At 45.9% G+C, this 21,277-nt stretch overlaps 1 protein-coding gene across 1 annotated transcript; it reads left to right on the top strand.

Moving 5' to 3' along the window:
• Nucleotides 1-14,285: 14,285 nt before the first annotated feature.
• LOC123728787 (endonuclease domain-containing 1 protein) lies at nt 14,286-17,212 on the top strand. Its single transcript, XM_045701747.2, has 2 exons — nt 14,286-14,925; nt 15,750-17,212. The coding sequence occupies exons 1-2, from the start codon at nt 14,581-14,583 to the stop codon at nt 16,317-16,319; spliced, it is 915 nt and encodes a 304-aa protein (XP_045557703.1). The 5' UTR covers nt 14,286-14,580; the 3' UTR covers nt 16,320-17,212.
• Nucleotides 17,213-21,277: the final 4,065 nt, after the last annotated feature.

The raw sequence follows: 21,277 nt of genomic DNA, 5'->3' as shown, positions 1-21,277 counted from the left end.
TCATCCTGTTCTACTCTCTCTGTTCCTCCCTGTCTCATCCTGTTCTACTCTCTCTGTTCCTCCCTGTCTCATCCTGTTCTACTCTCTCTGTTCCTCCCTGTCACATCCTGTTCTACTCTCTCTGTTCCTCCCTGTCTCATCCTGTTCTACTCTCTCTGTTCCTCCCTGTCCATCCTGTTCTACTCTCTCTGTTCCTCCCTGTCTCATCCTGTTCTACTCTCTCTGTTCCTCTCTGTCTCATCCTGTTCTACTCTCTCTCTCTGTTCCTCCCTGTCTCATCCTGTTCTACTCTCTCTGTTCCTCCCTGTCTCATCCTGTTCTACTCTCTCTGTTCCTCCCTGTCCATCCTGTTCTACTCTCTCTGTTCCTCCCTGTCTCATCCTGTTCTACTCTCTCTGTTCCTCCCTGTCCATCCTGTTCTACTCTCTCTGTTCCTCCCTGTCTCATCCTGTTCTACTCTCTCTGTTCCTCCCTGTCCATCCTGTTCTACTCTCTCTGTTCCTCCCTGTCTCATCCTGTTCTACTCTCTCTGTTCCTCTCTGTCTCATCCTGTTCTACTCTCTCTCTCTGTTCCTCCCTGTCCATCCTGTTCTACTCTCTCTGTTCCTCCCTGGCTTATCCTGTTCTACTCTCTCTTTCTCTGTTCCTCCCTGTCTCATCCTGTTCTACTCTCTCTGTTCCTCCCTGTCTAATCCTGTTCTACTCTCTCTGTTCCTCCCTTTGTCATCCTGTTCTACTCTCTCTGTTCCTCCATGTCTCATCCTGTTCTACTCTTTCTGTTCCTCCCTGTCTCATCCTGTTCTACTCTCTCTGTTCCTCCCTGTCTCATCCTGTTCTACTCTCTCTGTTCCTCCCTGTCTCATCCTGTTCTACTCTCTCTCTGTTCCTCCCTGTCTCATCCTGTTCTACTCTCTCTGTTCCTCCCTGTCTCATCCTGTTCTACTCTCTCTGTTCCTCCCTGTCTCATCCTGTTCTACTCTCTCTGTTCCTCCCTGTCTAATCCTGTTCTACTCTCTCTGTTCCTCCCTGTCTCATCCTGTTCTACTCTCTCTGTTCCTCCCTGTCTAATCCTGTTCTACTCTCTCTGTTCCTCCCTGTCTAATCCTGTTCTACTCTCTCTGTTCCTCCCTGTCTAATCCTGTTCTACTCTCTCTGTTCCTCCCTGTCTCATCCTGTTCTACTCTCTCTGTTCCTCCCTGTCCATCCTGTTCTACTCTCTCTCTCTCTGTTCCTCCCTGTCTCATCCTGTTCTACTCTCTCTGTTCCTCTCTGTCTCATCCTGTTCTACTCTCTCTCTCTGTTCCTCCCTGTCTCATCCTGTTCTACTCTCTCTGTTCCTCCCTGTCTCATCCTGTTCTACTCTCTCTGTTCCTCCCTGTCCATCCTGTTCTACTCTCTCTGTTCCTCCCTGTCTAATCCTGTTCTACTCTCTCTGTTCCTCCCTGTCTCATCCTGTTCTACTCTCTCTCTGTTCCTCCCTGTCTCATCTTGTTCTACTCTCTCTGTTCCTCCCTGTCTAATCCTGTTCTACTCTCTCTGTTCCTCCCTGTCTCATCCTGTTCTACTCTCTCTGTTCCTCCCTGTCTAATCCTGTTCTACTCTCTCTGTTCCTCCCTGTCTAATCCTGTTCTACTCTCTCTGTTCCTCCCTGTCCATCCTGTTCTACTCTCTCTGTTCCTCCCTGTCTCATCCTGTTCTACTCTCTCTGTTCCTCTCTGTCTCATCCTGTTCTACTCTCTCTCTCTGTTCCTCCCTGTCTCATCCTGTTCTACTCTCTCTGTTCCTCCCTGTCTCATCCTGTTCTACTCTCTCTGTTCCTCCCTGTCCATCCTGTTCTACTCTCTCTGTTCCTCCCTGTCTCATCCTGTTCTACTCTCTCTGTTCCTCCCTGTCCATCCTGTTCTACTCTCTCTGTTCCTCCCTGGCTTATCCTGTTCTACTCTCTCTTTCTCTGTTCCTCCCTGTCTCATCCTGTTCTACTCTCTCTGTTCCTCCCTGTCTAATCCTGTTCTACTCTCTCTGTTCCTCCCTTTGTCATCCTGTTCTACTCTCTCTGTTCCTCCATGTCTCATCCTGTTCTACTCTCTCTGTTCCTCCCTGTCTCATCCTGTTCTACTCTCTCTGTTCCTCCCTGTCTCATCCTGTTCTACTCTCTCTGTTCCTCCCTGTCTCATCCTGTTCTACTCTCTCTCTGTTCCTCCCTGTCTCATCCTGTTCTACTCTCTCTGTTCCTCCCTGTCTCATCCTGTTCTACTCTCTCTGTTCCTCCCTGTCTCATCCTGTTCTACTCTCTCTGTTCCTCCCTGTCTAATCCTGTTCTACTCTCTCTGTTCCTCCCTGTCTCATCCTGTTCTACTCTCTCTGTTCCTCCCTGTCTAATCCTGTTCTACTCTCTCTGTTCCTCCCTGTCTCATCCTGTTCTACTCTCTCTGTTCCTCCCTGTCCATCCTGTTCTACTCTCTCTCTCTCTGTTCCTCCCTGTCTCATCCTGTTCTACTCTCTCTGTTCCTCTCTGTCTCATCCTGTTCTACTCTCTCTCTCTGTTCCTCCCTGTCTCATCCTGTTCTACTCTCTCTCTCTGTTCCTCCCTGTCTCATCCTGTTCTACTCTCTCTGTTCCTCCCTGTCCATCCTGTTCTACTCTCTCTGTTCCTCCCTGTCTCATCCTGTTCTACTCTCTCTGTTCCTCCCTGTCTCATCCTATTCTACTCTCTCTGTTCCTCCCTGTCTCATCCTGTTCTACTCTCTCTTTCTCTGTTCCTCCCTGTCTCATCCTGTTCTACTCTCTCTGTTCCTCCCTGTCTAATCCTGTTCTACTCTCTCTGTTCCTCCCTTTCTCATCCTGTTCTACTCTCTCTGTTCCTCCCTGTCTCATCCTGTTCTACTCTCTCTGTTCCTCCCTGTCTCATCCTGTTCTACTCTCTCTGTTCCTCCATGTCTCATCCTGTTCTACTCTCTCTCTCTGTTCCTCCCTGTCTCATCCTGTTCTACTCTCTCTGTTCCTCCCTGTTCTACTCTCTCTCTTTTCCTCCATGTCTCATCATGTTCTACTCTCTCTGTTCCTCCCTGTCTGATCCCGTTCTACTCTCTCTCTCTCTGTTCCTCCCTGTCTCATCCTGTTCTACTCTCTCTCTGTTCCTCCCTGTCCATCCTGTTCTACTCTCTCTGTTCCTCCCTGTCTCATCCTGTTCTACTCTCTATCTGTTCCTCCCTGTCTCATCCTGTTCTACTCTCTCTCTGTTCCTCCCTGTCTCATCCTGTTCTACTCTCTCTGTTCCTCCCTGTCTAATCCTGTTCTACTCTCTCTGTTCCTCCCTGTCTCATCCTGTTCTACTCTCTCTGTTCCTCCCTGTCTCATCCTGTTCTACTCTCTCTCTCTCTGTTCCTCCCTGTCTCATCCTGTTCTACTCTCTCTGTTCCTCCCTGTCTCATCCTGTTCTACTCTCTCTGTTCCTCCCTGTCTCATCCTGTTCTACTCTCTCTGTTCCTCCCTGTCTCATCCTGTTCTACTCTCTCTCTCTGTTCCTCCCTGTCTCATCCTGTTCTACTCTCTCTCTGTTCCTCCCTGTCTCATCCTGTTCTACTCTCTCTGTTCCTCCCTGTCTCATCCTGTTCTACTCTCTCTCTGTTCCTCCCTGTCTCATCCTATTCTACTCTCTCTGTTCCTCTCTGTCTCATCCTGTTCTACTCTCTCTCTCTGTTCCTCCCTGTCTCATCCTGTTCTACTCTCTCTGTTCCTCCCTGTCTCATCCTGTTCTACTCTCTCTGTTCCTCCCTGTCCATCCTGTTCTACTCTCTCTGTTCCTCCCTGTCTCATCCTGATCTACTCTCTCTGTTCCTCCCTGTCCATCCTGTTCTACTCTCTCTGTTCCTCCCTGTCTTATCCTGTTCTACTCTCTCTCTGTTCCTCCCTGTCTCATCCTGTTCTACTCTCTCTGTTCCTCCCTGTCTCATCCTGTTCTACTCTCTCTGTTCCTCCCTGTCTCATCCTGTTCTACTCTCTCTGTTCCTCCCTGTCTAATCCTGTTCTACTCTCTCTGTTCCTCCCTGTCTCATCCTGTTCTACTCTCTCTGTTCCTCCCTGTCTAATCCTGTTCTACTCTCTCTGTTCCTCCCTGTCTAATCCTGTTCTACTCTCTCTGTTCCTCCCTGTCTAATCCTGTTCTACTCTCTCTGTTCCTCCCTGTCTCATCCTGTTCTACTCTCTCTGTTCCTCCCTGTCTCATCCTGTTCTACTCTCTCTCTCTGTTCCTCTCTGTCTCATCCTGTTCTACTCTCTCTCTGTTCCTCCCTGTCTAATCCTGTTCTACTCTCTCTGTTCCTCCCTGTCTCATCCTGTTCTACTCTCTCTGTTCCTCCCTGTCTCATCCTGTTCTACTCTCTCTCTCTGTTCCTCCCTGTCTCATCCTGTTCTACTCTCTCTCTCTGTTCCTCCCTGTCTCATCCTGTTCTACTCTCTCTCTCTCTGTTCCTCCCTGTCTCATCCTGTTCTACTCTCTCTGTTCCTCTCTGTCTCATCCTGTTCTACTCTCTCTCTGTTCCTCCCTGTCTCATCCTGTTCTACTCTCTCTCTGTTCCTCCCTGTCTCATCCTGTTCTACTCTCTCTGTTCCTCCCTGTCACATCCTGTTCTACTCTCTCTCTGTTCCTCCCTGTCTCATCCTGTTCTACTCTCTCTGTTCCTCCCTGTCTAATCCTGTTCTACTCTCTCTCTGTTCCTCCCTGTCTCATCCTGTTCTACTCTCTCTCTGTTCCTCACTGTCTCATCCTGTTCTACTCTCTCTGTTCCTCCCTGTCTAATCCTGTTCTACTCTCTCTGTTCCTCCCTGTCTCATCCTGTTCTACTCTCTCTGTTCCTCCCTGTCTAATCCTGTTCTACTCTCTCTGTTCCTCCCTGTCTCATCCTGTTCTACTCTCTCTGTTCCTCCCTGTCTCATCCTGTTCTACTCTCTCTGTTCCTCCCTGTCTCATCCTGTTCTACTCTCTCTGTTCCTCTCTGTCTCATCCTGTTCTACTCTCTCTCTCTGTTCCTCCCTGTCTCATCCTGTTCTACTCTCTCTGTTCCTCCCTGTCTCATCCTGTTCTACTCTCTCTGTTCCTCCCTGTCTTATCCTGTTCTACTCTCTCTGTTCCTCCCTGTCTCATCCTGTTCTACTCTCTCTGTTCCTCCCTGTCTCATCCTGTTCTACTCTCTCTGTTCCTCCCTGTCTCATCCTGTTCTACTCTCTTTCTCTGTTCCTCCCTGTCTCATCCTGTTCTACTCTCTCTGTTCCTCCCTGTCTCATCCTGTTCTACTCTCTCTCTGTTCCTCCCTGTCTCATCCTGTTCTACTCTCTCTGTTCCTCCCTGTCTCATCCTGTTCTACTCTCTCTGTTCCTCCCTGTCTAATCCTGTTCTACTCTCTCTGTTCCTCCCTGTCTCATCCTGTTCTACTCTCTCTGTTCCTCCCTGTCTAATCCTGTTCTACTCTCTCTGTTCCTCTCTGTCTCATCCTGTTCTACTCTCTCTCTGTTCCTCCCTGTCTAATCCTGTTCTACTCTCTCTGTTCCTCCCTGTCTAATCCTGTTCTACTCTCTCTGTTCCTCCCTGTCTAATCCTGTTCTACTCTCTCTGTTCCTCCCTGTCTCATCCTGTTCTACTCTCTCTGTTCCTCCCTGTCTCATCCTGTTCTACTCTCTCTCTCTCTGTTCCTCCCTGTCTCATCCTGTTCTACTCTCTCTGTTCCTCTCTGTCTCATCCTGTTCTACTCTCTCTGTTCCTCCCTGTCTCATCCTGTTCTAATCTCTCTGTTCCTCCCTGTCTCATCCTGTTCTACTCTCTCTGTTCCTCCCTGTCCATCCTGTTCTACTCTCTCTCTCTGTTCCTCCCTGTCTCATCCTGTTCTACTCTCTCTGTTCCTCTCTGTCTCATCCTGTTCTACTCTCTCTGTTCCTCCCTGTCTCATCCTGTTCTACTCTCTCTGTTCCTCCCTGGCTTATCCTGTTCTACTCTCTCTGTTCCTCTCTGTCACATCCTGTTCTACTCTCTCTGTTCCTCCCTGTCCCATCCTGTTCTACTCTCTCTTTCTCTGTTCCTCCCTGTCTCATCCTGTTCTACTCTCTCCGTTCCTCCCTGTCTCATCCTGTTCTACTCTCTCTGTTCCTCCCTGTCTCATCCTGTTCTACTCTCTCTGTTCCTCCCTGTCTCATCCTGTTCTACTCTCTCTGTTCCTCCATGTCTCATCCTGTTCTACTCTCTCTGTTCCTCCCTGTCGAATCCTGTTCTACTCTCTCTGTTCCTCCCTGTCTAATCCTGTTCTACTCTCTCTGTTCCTCCCTGTCTAATCCTGTTCTACTCTCTCTCTCTGTTCCTCCCTGTCTCATCCTGTTCTACTCTCTCTCTCTGTTCCTCCCTGTCTCATCCTGTTCTACTCTCTCTGTTCCTCCCTGTCTCATCCTGTTCTACTCTCTCTCTGTTCCTCCCTGCCTCATCCTGTTCTACTCTCTCTGTTCCTCCCTGTCAAATCCTGTTCTACTCTCTCTCTGTTCCTCCCTGTTCTACTCTCTCTGTTCCTCCCTGTCTCATCCTGTTCTACTCTCTCTGTTCCTCCCTGTCCATCCTGTTCTACTCTCTCTCTCTGTTCCTCCCTGTCTCATCCTGTTCTACTCTCTCTCTGTTCCTCCCTGTCTCATCCTGTTCTACTCTCTCTGTTCCTCCCTGTCTCATCCTGTTCTACTCTCTCTCTGTTCCTCCCTGTCTCATCCTGTTCTACTCTCTCTGTTCCTCCCTGTCTCATCCTGTTCTACTCTCTCTGTTCCTCCCTGTCTAATCCTGTTCTAATCTCTCTCTCTGTTCCTCCCTGTCTCATCCTGTTCTACTCTCTCTGTTCCTCCCTGTTCTACTCTCTCTCTGTTCCTCCCTGTCTCATCCTGTTCTACTCTCTCTCTCTGTTCCTCCCTGTCACATCCTGTTCTACTCTCTCTCTGTTCCTCCCTGTCTCATCCTATTCTACTCTCTCTGTTCCTCCCTGTCTAATCCTGTTCTACTCTCTCTCTGTTCCTCCCTGTCTCATCCTGTTCTACTCTCTCTCTCTCTCTGTTCCTTCCTGTCTCATCCAGTTCTACTCTCTCTCTGTTCCTTCCTGTCTCATCCTGTTCTACTCTCTCTCTGTTCCTCCCTGTCTCATCCTGTTCTACTCTCTCTGTTCCTCCCTGTCTCATCCTGTTCTACTCTCTCTCTCTGTTCCTCCCTGTCTCATCCTGTTCTACTCTCTCTGTTCCTCCCTGTCTAATCCTGTTCTACTCTCTCTCTCTGTTCCTCCCTGTCTCATCCTGTTCTACTCTCTCTGTTCCTCCCTGTCTCATCCTGTTCTACTCTCTCCGTTCCTCCCTGTCTCATCCTGTTCTACTCTCTCTGTTCCTCCCTGTCTCATCCTGTTCTACTCTCTCTCTGTTCCTCCCTGTCTCATCCTGTTCTACTCTCTCTGTTCCTCCCTGTCTCATCCTGTTCTACTCTCTCTGTTCCTCCCTGTCTCATCCTGTTCTACTCTCTCTGTTCCTCCCTGTCTCATCCTGTTCTACTCTCTCTCTCTGTTCCTCCCTGTCTCATCCTGTTCTACTCTCTCTCTCTGTTCCTCCCTGTCTCATCCTGTTCTACTCTCTCTCTGTTCCTCCCTGTCCTATCCTGTTCTACTCTCTCCGTTCCTCCCTGTCTCATCCTGTTCTACTCTCTCTCTGTTCCTCCCTGTCCTATCCTGTTCTACTCTCTCCGTTCCTCCCTGTCTCATCCTGTTCTACTCTCTCTCTGTTCCTCCCTGTCCTATCCTGTTCTACTCTCTCCGTTCCTCCCTGTCTCATCCTGTTCTACTCTCTCTGTTCCTCCCTGTCTCATCCTGTTCTACTCTCTCTCTGTTCCTCCCGGTCTCATCCTGTTCTACTCTCTCTGTTCCTCCCTGTCTCATCCTGTTCTACTCTCTCTGTTCCTCCCTGTCTAATCCTGTTCTACTCTCTCCGTTCCTCCCTGTCTCATCCTGTTCTACTCTCTCTGTTCCTCCCTGTCTCATCCTGTTCTACTCTCTCTGTTCCTCCCTGTCACATCCTGTTCTACTCTCTCAGTTCCTCCCTGTCTCATCCTGTTCTACTCTCTCTGTTCCTCCCTGTCTCATCCTGTTCTACTCTCTCTCTCTCTGTTCCTCCCTATCTCATCCTGTTCTACTCTCTCTATGTTCCTCCCTGTCTCATCCTATTCTACTCTCTCTGTTCCTCCCTGTCTCATCCTGTTCTACTCTCTCTCTGTTCCTCCCTGTCTCATCCTGTTCTACTCTCTCTGTTCCTCCCTGTCCCATCCTGTTCTACTCTCTCTCTCTGTTCCTCCCTGTCTCATCCTGTTCTACTCTCTCTCTCTGTTCCTCCCTGTCTCATCCTGTTCTACTCTCTCTGTTCCTCCCTGTCTCATCCTGTTCTACTCTCTCTGTTCCTCCCTGTCTCATCCTGTCCTACTCTCTCTGTTCCTCCCTGTCTCATCCTGTTCTACTCTCTCTCTGTTCCTCCCTGTCTCATCCTGTTCTACTCTCTCTGTTCCTCCCTTTCTCATCCTGGTCTACTCTCTCTCTGTTCCTCCCTGTCTCATCCTGGTCTACTCTCTCTCTGTTCCTCCCTGTATCATCCTGTTCTACTCTCTCTGTTCCTCCCTGTCTCGTCCTGTTCTACTCTTTCTGTTCCTCACTGTCTCATCCTGTTCTACTCTCTCTCTCTGTTCCTCCCTGTCCATCCTGTTCTACTCTCTCTGTTCCTCCCTGTCTCATCCTGTTCTACTCTCTCTGTTCCTCCCTGTCCATCCTGTTCTACTCTCTCTGTTCCTCCCTGTCTTATCCTGTTCTACTCTCTCTTTCTCTGTTCCTCCCTGTCTCATCCTGTTCTACTCTCTCTGTTCCTCCCTGTCTAATCCTGTTCTACTCTCTCTGCTCCTCCCTTTCACATCCTGTTCTACTCTCTTTGTTCCTCCATGTCTCATCCTGTTCTACTCTCTCTGTTCCTCCCTGTCTCATCCTGTTCTACTCTCTCTGTTCCTCCCTGTCTAATCCTGTTCTACTCTCTCTCTGTTCCTCCCTGTCTCATCCTGTTCTACTCTCTCTGTTCCTCCCTGTCTCATCCTGTTCTACTCTCTCTGTTCCTCCCTGTCTCATCCTGTTCTACTCTCTCTGTTCCTCCCTGTCTCATCCTGTTCTACTCTCTCTCTGTTCCTCCCTGTCTCATCCTGTTCTACTCTCTCTGTTCCTCCCTGTTCTACTCTCTCTCTGTTCCTCCCTGTCTCATCCTATTCTACTCTCTCTGTTCCTCCCTGTCTCATCCTGTTCTACTCTCTCTCTGTTCCTCCCTGTCTCATCCTGTTCTACTCTCTCTGTTCCTCCCTGTCTCATCCTGTTCTACTCTCTCTCTCTGTTCCTCCCTGTCTCATCCTGTTCTACTCTCTCTCTCTGTTCCTCCCTGTCTCATCCTGTTCTACTCTCTCTCTCTGTTCCTCCCTGTCTCATCCTGTTCTACTCTCTCTGTTCCTCCCTTTCTCATCCTGGTCTACTCTCTCTCTGTTCCTCCCTGTCTCATCCTGGTCTACTCTCTCTCTGTTCCTCCCTGTCTCATCCTGTTCTACTCTCTCTCTCTGTTCCTCCCTGTCTCCTCCTGTTCTACTCTCTCTGTTCCTCACTGTCTCATCCTGTTCTACTCTCTCTCTCTGTTCCTCCCTGTCCATCCTGTTCTACTCTCTCTGTTCCTCCCTGTCCATCCTGTTCTACTCTCTCTGTTCCTCCCTGTCTCATCCTGTTCTACTCTCTCTTTCTCTGTTCCTCCCTGTCTCATCCTGTTCTACTTTCTCTGTTCCTCCCCGTCTAATCCTGTTCTACTCTCTCTGCTCCTCCCTTTCACATCCTGTTCTACTCTCTTTGTTCCTCCATGTCTCATCCTGTTCTACTCTCTCTGTTCCTCCATGTCTCATCCTGTTCTACTCTCTTTGTTCCTCCCTGTCTCATCCTGTTCTACTCTCTCTCTGTTCCTCCCTGTCTCATCCTGTTCTACTCTCTCTGTTCCTCCCTGTCTCATCCTGTTCTACTCTCTCTGTTCCTCCCTGTCTCATCCTGTTCTACTCTCTCTCTGTTCCTCCCTGTCTCATCCTGTTCTACTCTCTCTGTTCCTCCCTGTTCTACTCTCTCTCTGTTCCTCCCTGTCTCATCCTGTTCTACTCTCTCTGTTCCTCCCTGTCTAATCCTGTTCTACTCTCTCTGTTCCTCCCTGTCTAATCCTGTTCTACTCTCTCTGTTCCTCCCTGTCTAATCCTGTTCTACTCTCTCTGTTCCTCCCTGTCTCATCCTGTTCTACTCTCTCTGTTCCTCCCTGTCTCATCCTGTTCTACTCTCTCTCTCTCTGTTCCTCCCTGTCTCATCCTGTTCTACTCTCTCTGTTCCTCTCTGTCTCATCCTGTTCTACTCTCTCTCTCTGTTCCTCCCTGTCTCATCCTGTTCTACTCTCTCTGTTCCTCCCTGTCTCATCCTGTTCTACTCTCTCTGTTCCTCCCTGTCTCATCCTGTTCTACTCTCTCTCTGTTCCTCCCTGTCTCATCCTGTTCTACTCTCTCTCTGTTCCTCCCTGTCTCATCCTGTTCTACTCTCTCTTTCTCTGTTCCTCCCTGTCTCATCCTGTTCTACTCTCTCTGTTTCTCCCTGTCTAATCCTGTTCTACTCTCTCTGTTCCTCCCTTTCTCATCCTGTTCTACTCTCTCTGTTCCTCCATGTCTCATCCTGTTCTACTCTCTCTCTCTGTTCCTCCCTGTCTCATCCTGTTCTACTCTCTCTGTTCCTCCCTGTCCATCCTGTTCTACTCTCTCTGTTCCTCCCTGTCGAATCCTGTTCTACTCTCTCTGTTCCTCCGTGTCTAATCCTGTTCTACTCTCTCTGTTCCTCCCTGTCTAATCCTGTTCTACTCTCTCTCTCTGTTCCTCCCTGTCAAATCCTGTTCTACTCTCTCTCTCTGTTCCTCCCTGTCACATCCTGTTCTACTCTCTCTCTGTTCCTCCCTGTCTCATCCTATTCTACTCTCTCTGTTCCTCCCTGTCTAATCCTGTTCTACTCTCTCTCTGTTCCTCCCTGTCTCATCCTGTTCTACTCTCTCTCTCTCTCTTTTCCTCCCTGTCTCATCCTGTTCTACTCTCTCTCTGTTCCTTCCTGTCTCATCCAGTTCTACTCTCTCTCTGTTCCTTCCTGTCTCATCCTGTTCTACTCTCTCTCTGTTCCTTCCTGTCTCATCCTGTTCTACTCTCTCTCTGTTCCTCCCTGTCTCATCCTGTTCTACTCTCTCTGTTCCTCCCTGTCTCATCCTGTTCTACTCTCTCTCTCTGTTCCTCCCTGTCTCATCCTGTTCTACTCTCTCTGTTCCTCCCTGTCTAATCCTGTTCTACTCTCTCTCTCTGTTCCTCCCTGTCTCATCCTGTTCTACTCTCTCTGTTCCTCCCTGTCTCATCCTGTTCTACTCTCTCCGTTCCTCCCTGTCTCATCCTGTTCTACTCTCTCTGTTCCTCCCTGTCTCATCCTGTTCTACTCTCTCTCTGTTCCTCCCTGTCTCATCCTGTTCTACTCTCTCTGTTCCTCCCTGTCTCATCCTGTTCTACTCTCTCTGTTCCTCCCTGTCTCATCCTGTTCTACTCTCTCTGTTCCTCCCTGTCTCATCCTGTTCTACTCTCTCTCTCTGTTCCTCCCTGTCTCATCCTGTTCTACTCTCTCTGTTCCTCCCTGTCTCATCCTGTTCTACTCTCTCTCTGTTCCTCCCTGTCGCATCCTGTTCTACTCTCTCCGTTCCTCCCTGTCTCATCCTGTTCTACTCTCTCTGTTCCTCCCTGTCTCATCCTGTTCTACTCTCTCTCTCAGTTCCTCCCTGTCTCATCCTGTTCTACTCTCTCTGTTCCTCCCTGTCTCATCCTGTTCTACTCTCTCTGTTCCTCCCTGTCTCATCCTGTTCTACTCTCTCTCTCTCTCTCTGTTCCTCCCTATCTCATCCTGTTCTACTCTCTCTATGTTCCTCCCTGTCTCATCCTATTCTACTCTCTCTGTTCCTCCCTGTCTCATCCTGTTCTACTCTCTCTGTTCCTCCCTGTCTCATCCTGTCCTACTCTCTCTGTTCCTCCCTGTCTCATCCTGTTCTACTCTCTCTGTTCCTCCCTGTCTCATCCTGTCCTACTCTCTCTGTTCCTCCCTGTCTCATCCTGTTCTACTCTCTCTCTGTTCCTCCCTGTCTCATCCTGTTCTACTCTCTCTGTTCCTCCCTTTCTCATCCTGGTCTACTCTCTCTCTGTTCCTCCCTGTCTCATCCTGGTCTACTCTCTCTCTGTTCCTCCCTGTCTCATCCTGTTCTACTCTCTCTGTTCCTCCCTTTCTCATCCTGGTCTACTCTCTCTCTGTTCCTCCCTGTCTCATCCTGGTCTACTCTCTCTCTGTTCCTCCCTGTCTCGTCCTGTTCTACTCTCTCTCTGTTTCTCCCTGTCTCATCCTGTTCTACTCTCTCTCTGTTCCTCCCTGTCTCATCCTGTCCTACTCTCTCTGTTCCTCCCTGTCTCATCCTGTTCTACTCTCTCTCTGTTCCTCCCTGTCTCATCCTGTTCTACTCTCTCTGTTCCTCCCTGTCTCATCCTGTTCTACTCTCTCTGTTCCTCCCTTTCTCATCCTGGTCTACTCTCTCTCTGTTCCTCCCTGTCTCATCCTGTTCTACTCTCTCTGTTCCTCACTGTCTCATCCTGTTCTACTCTCTCTCTCTGTTCCTCCCTGTCTCATCCTGTTCTACTCTCTCTCTCTGTTCCTCCCTGTCTCATCCTGTTCTACTCTCTCTCTGTTCCTCCCTGTCTCATCCTGTTCTACTCTCTCTGTTCCTCCCTGTCTCATCCTGTTCTACTCTCTCTGTTCCTCCCTGTCTCATCCTGTTCTACTCTCTCTGTTCCTCCCTGTCTCATCCTGTTCTACTCTCTCTCTCTGTTCCTCCCTGTCTCATCCTGTTCTACTCTCTCTGTTCCTCACTGTCTCATCCTGTTCTACTCTCTCTCTCTGTTCCTCCCTGTCTCATCCTGTTCTACTCTCTCTGTACCTCCCTGTCTCATCCTGTTCTACTCTCTCTCTCTGTTCCTCTGTATTGATTAATTTCTTTACAATCAAATGAGGAGAGACAAACTTATCACACATGTCAGAGTTCTAATTAATCTACATTTTTATTCAGGTATTATTAAGGGAGCAGGTCAATACAACACACATATAAAGTTAATTGATTGATTGCCCTGCGATAATGATGGCTGGTTGACTAATCACCCTCAGATAAGCCCCGAGATATAGCCCCTAAAGTTCCATCAGTTCCATGGAATAGGACTATAGTGACATCAGTTCTATGGAATAGGACTATAGTGACATCAGTTCTATGGAATAGAACTATAGTTACATCAGTTCTATGGAATAGGACTATAGTTACATCAGTTCTATGGAATAGGACTATAGTGACATCAGTTCCATGGAATAGGACTATAGTTACATCAGTTCTATGGAATAGGACTATAGTTACATCAGTTCTATGGAATAGGACTATAGTTACATCAGTTCTATGGAATAGGACTATAGTGACATCAGTTCTATGGAATAGAACTATAGTTACATCAGTTCTATGGAATAGGACTATAGTTACATCAGTTCTATGGAATAGGACTATAGTTACATCAGTTCTATGGAATAGGACTATAGTGACATCAGTTCCATGGAATAGGACTATAGTTACATCAGTTCTATGGAATAGGACTATAGTTACATCAGTTCTATGGAATAGGACTATAGTTACATCAGTTCTATGGAATAGGACTATAGTGACATCAGTTCTATGGAATAGAACTATAGTTACATCAGTTCTATGGAATAGGACTATAGTTACATCAGTTCTATGGAATAGGACTATAGTTACATCAGTTCTATGGAATAGGACTATAGTTACATCAGTTCTATGGAATAGGACTATAGTTACATCAGTTCTATGGAATAGGACTATAGTGACATCAGTTCTATGGAATAGAACTATAGTTACATCAGTTCTATGGAATAGGACTATAGTTACATCAGTTCCATGGAATAGGACTATAGTTACATCAGTTCTATGGAATAGGACTATAGTTACATCAGTTCTATGGAATAGGACTATAGTTATATCAGTTCCATGGAATCAGAGAGGATTTTAAGCAAATTCAACCCTCCTCCACTATTGACACATGAAGGAGGAGTCTCTGAAATAACTATTTAAAGCAGTCTGTCCTGACTCAGCTCAGCAGTCTCCAGTCTACCAACTGGTCTCTGTAATAACTATTTAAAGCAGTCTGTCCTGACTTAGCTCAGCAGTCTCCAGTCTACCAACTGGTCTCTGTAATAACTATTTAAAGCAGTCTGTCCTGACTCAGCTCAGCAGTCTCCAGTCTACCAACTGGTCTCTGAAATAACTATTTAAAGCAGTCTGTCCTGACTCAGCTCAACAGTCTCCAGTCTACCAACTGGTCTCTGTAACTTCATCTTTGTCTCTGTGGTGTTCAGTCTTCAGGTGACGATGGGGGTATTGAATAATCTCTCTACTCTCCTCCTCCTCTCTCTCCTTCCTCCTGCTCTCTCTCATGTGGTGGACAGGTTCAATCCAGAGTGCAATGAGTTCTTCCTGGAGGAGACAACTCCAAACCTCCCAGGTATTTTGGTTGGTGGGACAGTCCACGACCAGAACCGCTACAAGCCGATCTGCCAGAAGTTTAAATACACGAAGAAAAAGGTTGTTTACGAGACCTACATGTTTGCAACTCTCTACGACACGACCAACATGATCCCTGTGTTCTCAGCCTACACCTTCACTGGGTTTGGATCGAGCGAGAAAAGACCAGATAAATGGATGATTGAACCTCAGGTAATTTAACCATATTTTCAAATCGACATTTAATGCCAAGGTAGAACAATAACCTTCAATAGACAATTACTACTGTCTGTTCTAGCAAGATTACATGTCTGTATCGTTCCTTAAAGGGATAGTTTCTAAAATAAAAAACAGAAATACCTTATTTACATAAGTATTCAGACCCTGGTTTTGCTTTGTCATTATGGGGTATTGTGTGTAGATTGATGAGGGAAAAAACAATTGAATCAGTTTTAGAATAAGTCTGTAACGTAACAAAATGTGGAAAAGTAATTTGGTCTGAATACTTTCTGAATGAATGTACAGGTCCAATATACAGGTCTAATATACAGGTCTGATATACAGGTCAGGTCTAATATACAGGTCTAATATACAGGTCTAATATACAGGTCTGATATACAGGTCTAATATACAGGTCTGTTATACAGGTCTAATATACAGGTCTGATATACAGGTCTGTTATACAGGTCTAATATACAGGTCTGTTATACAGGTCTAATATACAGGTCTAATATACAGGTCTGTTATACAGGTCTAATATACAGGTCTGATATACAGGTCTGATATACAGGTCTAATATACAGGTCTGATATACAGGTCTAATATACAGGTCTGATATACAGGTCAGGTCTAATATACAGGTCTAATATACAGGTCTAATATACAGGTCTGATATACAGGTCTGATATACAGGTCTAATATACAGGTCAGGTCTAATATACAGGTCTATTATATATACAGGTCAGTGCCAGTAGCGTTATATCAGACCTGTATACAGTATAACTGCATTGAATGAATGATGAATACTGTTCTTACAGCTGGATGGAGGAGTAGAACCAGTTATGAGTCTGGAGGATCCAGGAGTCATTTATACACACCAGGCTGTCAATCAAGATTATGATATAGATGGTAACAACAAGAAGGTGAACAAAGGTCACATGTTTCCAAAAGTTTTCGCTCACCAACCTGTTAATCAGGACTCCACCTTTACCCTGACAAACGCTGTTCCTCAAGTAAAGACATTTAATGAAGGTAGCTGGAGAACGATGGAGCTTGAGGTTAAAAAGGATCTGAAGCAGTGTCTAGATAATACTGGTAAACCCAAGGCCTATTTGGTGACTGGAGCAGTTCCCAGTAAGAGCAACACACTGAACAACAGAGTGAACATCCCAGATCTCATGTGGACAGCCTACTGCTGTTACAACAACAAGAAAAAGTGGATGGCTAAAGCATACTGGGGGTGGAACCAAGAGGAACTGATCAAAAAAGTTTTGGAACCCCATACCTTGGCAGAGCTGTATAAAATGTTGAAGGATCACTACCAAGATGGTGGTGATGTCCAGGTGTTCCCAGAGCATCCATGTCCATTGGAGTCATTCTCAGAATGAGAGAGAGAAGAGCAGAGAGAGGGAGGTAGGAAGGGGGATGTTAGCGGGAAAATGTTAATGGTATGTGATGAGGATTGTAAATGTCTCACGTTGTACGTGTTACAGAAGAGTCCCAGAGTTTAGTCCAGTGGAATCACAGACTACAATAAAGTACATTCCCCCATGGAAGACCAGGGTTCAAGCCCAGAGTCAAATCTTTCTATTCTATCCTACCTTCTACTTTCACTGCTATGTCTGTATATCACATGAAAGGGAATAGAGTTCTGTAGAAAATAAAGTTTAATTAATTGATGATATAAAGACATTACTGTTGTTAATACATAGTCCAACATTATGTCAGGTTCTGACTACCATGTAACTGTTACCATGGAGATACTATTATATGTTCTGAATGTAATTCTATCACTGTTACCATAGAGATACTATTATATGTTCTGAATGTAATTCTATCACTGTTACCATAGAGATACTATTATATGTTCTGAATGTAATTCTATCACTGTTACCATAGAGATACTATTATATGTTCTGAATGTAATTCTATCACTGTTACCATAGAGATAATATTATATGTTCTGAATGTAATTCTATCACTGTTACCATAGAGATACTATTATATGTTCTGAATGTAATTCTATCACTGTTACCATAGAGATACTATTATATGTTCTGAATGTAATTCTATCACTGTTACCATAGAGATACTATTATATGTTCTGAATGTAATTCTATCACTGTTACCATGGAGATACTATTATATGTTCTGAATGTAATTCTATCACTGTTACCATGGAGATAATATTATATGTTCTGAATGTAATTCTATCACTGTATGTATCCATCTTCTTCCCATCTGAAGGAATAAACATCTATAATGAATGAAGCCTGTGAGAGTCTGGTGTTTTGTTCTCATAGTAATTAAATGTAGCCAAGTGTCTCCAAAATGTTCCAATTCAACATTAGACCACGTTATTTGAGCTAAAAAAATTAATGATTGAAGGCACTATTTTAGTTGTCAGATATTCATTCAAACTTTGACATAACTATGTGCCCAACCAGCTATGGTCCAAGATACCAGCTAGCTACCATGTCTCTAAACATACCTGGAGCTGGTCAAGAAGCTACCATGTCTCAAAACATACCTGGAGCTGGTCAAGAAGCTACCATGTCTATAAACATACCTGGAGCTGGTCATGAAGCTACCATGTCTCTAAACATACCTGGAGCTGGTCAAGAAGCTACCATGTCTCAAATCATACCTGGAGCTGGTCAAGAAGGATTTACAAACATTGTTCTGGAATCATCAAAATCCAGGCTTCATCACATCCGTCCGTGATTGGGTGTCCCATAGGGTGGCGCACAATTGGCCCATCATCGTCCAGGTTTGGCCGGGGTAGGCCGTCATTTTAAATAATAATTTGTTCTTAACTGCTTGTCTAGTTAAATACATTTTCAAGCAGTGTTCTCCAATCACCTCACCAGCAGGTGTCAGTCTTGTTCCAGTTTTCAAACCTCCACTCCATGAGCTCTGAACAGGAAAGGTTTTGGATTGATTGATTGATTAATTGATTGATAAATATATTATATATATTTTCATCATCTGTGTTTTTAGATCTATTATCCAAATAATTGATAATTAGCATATTTGCATTCAGTTACGATAAACAAGCAGACTAAAAACAGATTGTGAGACTTTACATCCCACATTCAGCCACACTTGAACCAGGAAATGTCCCCCTTTTGTCCAAGTCCACAAACAATAAATACTATTATTTCTCATCAAAATGTCACTGGATGAACTGCTTTAAAAAATATTACAAAATGTTTCCCTGCATTCAGTGGAAGGCAACTAAAGACACACCTGATGCTGAGGTCAGAGAGACAGGCTGACCTGACGCTGAGGTAAGAGAGACAGACTGACCTGACGCTGAGGTAAGAGAGACAGACTGACCTGACGCTGAGGTAAGAGAGACAGACTGACCTGATGCTGAGGTCAGAGAGACAGACTGACCTGACGCTGAGGTAAGAGAGACAGACTGACCTGACACTGAGGTAAGAGAGACAGACTGACCTGACGCTGAGGTAAGAGAGACAGACTGACCTGACGCTGAGGTAAGAGAGGCAGACTGACCTGACGCTGAGGTAAGAGAGACAGACTGACCTGACGCTGAGGTAAGAGAGACAGACTGACCTGACGCTGAGGTAAGAGAGACAGACTGACCTGACGCTGAGGTAAGAGAGACAGACTGACCTGACGCTGAGGTAAGAGAGACAGACTGACCTGACGCTGAGGTAAGAGAGACAGACTGACCTGACGCTGAGGTCAGAGAGACAGACTGACCTGACGCTGAGGTAAGAGAGACAGACTGACCTGACGCTGAGGTAAGAGAGACAGACTGACCTGACGCTGAGGTCAGAGAGACAGACTGACCTGACGCTGAGGTAAGAGAGACAGACTGACCTGACACTGAGGTAAGAGAGACAGACTGACCTGACGCTGAGGTAAGAGAGACAGACTGACCTGACGCTGAGGTAAGAGAGACAGACTGACCTGACGCTGAGGTCAGAGAGACAGACTGACCTGACGCTGAAGTAAGAGAGACAGACTGACCTGACGCTGAGGTTATAGAGACAGACTGACCTGACGCTGAGGTTATAGAGACAGACTGACCTGACGCTGAAGTAAGAGAGACAGACTGACCTGACACTGAGGTAAGAGAGACAGACTGACCTGACACTGAGGTAAGAGAGACAGACTGACCTGACGCTGAAGTAAGAGAGACAGACTGACCTGACGCTGAGGTAAGAGAGACAGACTGACCTGACGCTGAGGTAAGAGAGACAGACTGTCCTGACGCTGAGGTAAGATAGACAGACTGACCTGACACTGAGGTAAGAGAGACAGACTGACCTGACGCTGAGGTAAGAGAGACAGACTGACCTGACGCTGAGGTAAGAGAGACAGACTGACCTGACGCTGAGGTTAGAGAGACAGACTGACCTGACGCTGAGGTAAGAGAGACAGACTGACCTGACGCTGAGGTAAGAGAGACAGACTGACCTGACGCTGAGGTTAGAGAGACAGACTGACCTGACGCTGAGGTTAGAGAGACAGACTGACCTGACGCTGAGGTAAGAGAGACAGACTGACCTGACGCTGAGGTAAGAGAGACAGACTGACCTGATGCTGAGGTCAGAGAGACAGACTGACCTTGGGGGATGAAAGAAGAACCAATGTTGGAAAAAGCTGATGCTTTTCCACAAGTGATTTCAGTAATACTCTGAAATGAACAGCCCCTTCCATTTTACTTCCGGGTCGTGTCCCCAAATCTTTTGAAATGGCTTGACGTTTATGTCATAACATTTGTGAAAACACGGTCATTTACAATATATATATATATATATATATATATATATAATATGTTTTGGGTGAATTTACCTCTGCCTGGATTCCTTTTATGGATTATTTGGCTTGAAGACCATTGTGATGCGTTTTTGCCAATTGAAGACTATTCAGAAAGACCACAAAATACTACAATGCTACTTCCTGGAAAATGACGTGTCACTTTAGTAGTGTTAAGAAAAAAAAACTTGGATGAGTAGGAGAGAGAGAGAGAGGCAGAGAGATAGAGAGAGAGACAGAGAGAGAGAGAGGCAGACATAGATAGAGAGAGAGACACAGAGAGAGAGACAGAGAGAGAGAGAGGCAGAGATAGATAGAGAGATGGAGGCAGAGAGGGAGGCAAACAGAGATGCAGAGAGAGAGAGTCAGAGATTGAGAGACAGACAGAGAGATAGAGACAGACAGAGAGACAGAGAGAGGCAGAGGTAGATAGAGAGATAGACAGACAGAGAGAGAGAGACAGACAGAGAGGTAGAGAGAGAGAGAGACAGAGAGAGGCAGAGGTAGATAGAGAGATAGATAGAGGCAGAGAGAGAGAGAAAGAGGCAGAGATAGATATGCCATATATTCATTTGAGACAGTTTCACACAACAAGAAAATAATCCTGCAGCAACAGGAAATTGTAATTGTTATGTTGTTTATAATTAACAGGGACTTATGTAGTGGGGAGAGAAGGGTGTGGTTCATAGTTTACAACCAATGTCTGTTCACTTGGGCGGGGCCACTGAGTGAACAGGGTTTACCTTATCTCTCATTTAGAAGCTAAAATTACAATTCATCTTTTCACAAAAAGTTTCATATTTAAACATTTAAATTGCACAACAATTCCATGTGAATCTGATAACTAGAATGTGTAGACTTTCCCAGATACAGTTTATGAGAGAGAGAGGGAGGCAGAGAGAGAGAAAACGTCATATATTCATATGAGCCAGTTTCACACAGCAAGAAAATGATCCTGCAGCAACAGGAAATTGTAATTGTTATGTTGTTTATAATTAATGGACATTTTTTGTAGGGGTTTTTAAAAAAATTGTTAGGTCCAAAAAAGTCTGACATTTTTAAAGAAGAAAATACAAACTTTAGAAGCCATTTTAACCTGGAATACATTACAAATTAGCATTTCATTCTGTGCAGGAAAATTCCTACAACAACAAGACGATCAAATTAAGATACGGCTCCTGTAGGTTTCACAGCAGTATTTCGTTCCAAACAGGTTTTTCAGTTTTTGCAGCAAACAAAAAGAAAATACCCTTTTACAATGAACAAAATACAGCAAATATCATATCTGGTGTCAGAGATATGATGCAAAACGTACGTTCAGAGTGTCAAGATCCAGACGGGTTTGAGCGCTATCAGGAGAACCTTCCTTGGGAACCTAAATCTAGACAGATACACAGACAGAATGACAGACAGACAGATACACAGACAGAATGACAGACAGACAGATACACAGACAGAATGACAGACAGACAGATACACAGACAGAATGACAGACAGACAGACAGACAGACAGACAGACAGACAGACAGACAGACAGACAGACAGACAGACAGAC

Source organism: Salmo salar, chromosome 18, assembly GCF_965601325.2.
Source record: "Salmo salar chromosome 18, fSalSal1, whole genome shotgun sequence".
Taxonomy (NCBI): domain Eukaryota; kingdom Metazoa; phylum Chordata; class Actinopteri; order Salmoniformes; family Salmonidae; genus Salmo; species Salmo salar.
The sequence above is the reverse complement of the archived record's forward strand: the minus strand, read 5'-3'. Positions and strand labels throughout refer to the sequence as shown.

Bases quoted from the DNA above. Each gene is read 5' to 3' on its own strand.
- LOC123728787 (XM_045701747.2), top strand. From the start codon at position 14,581: ATGGGGGTATTGAATAATCTCTCTACTCTCCTCCTCCTCTCTCTCCTT. The intron at 14,926-15,749 runs GTAATTTAACCA...CTGTTCTTACAG, and splicing joins AATGGATGATTGAACCTCAG to CTGGATGGAGGAGTAGAACC.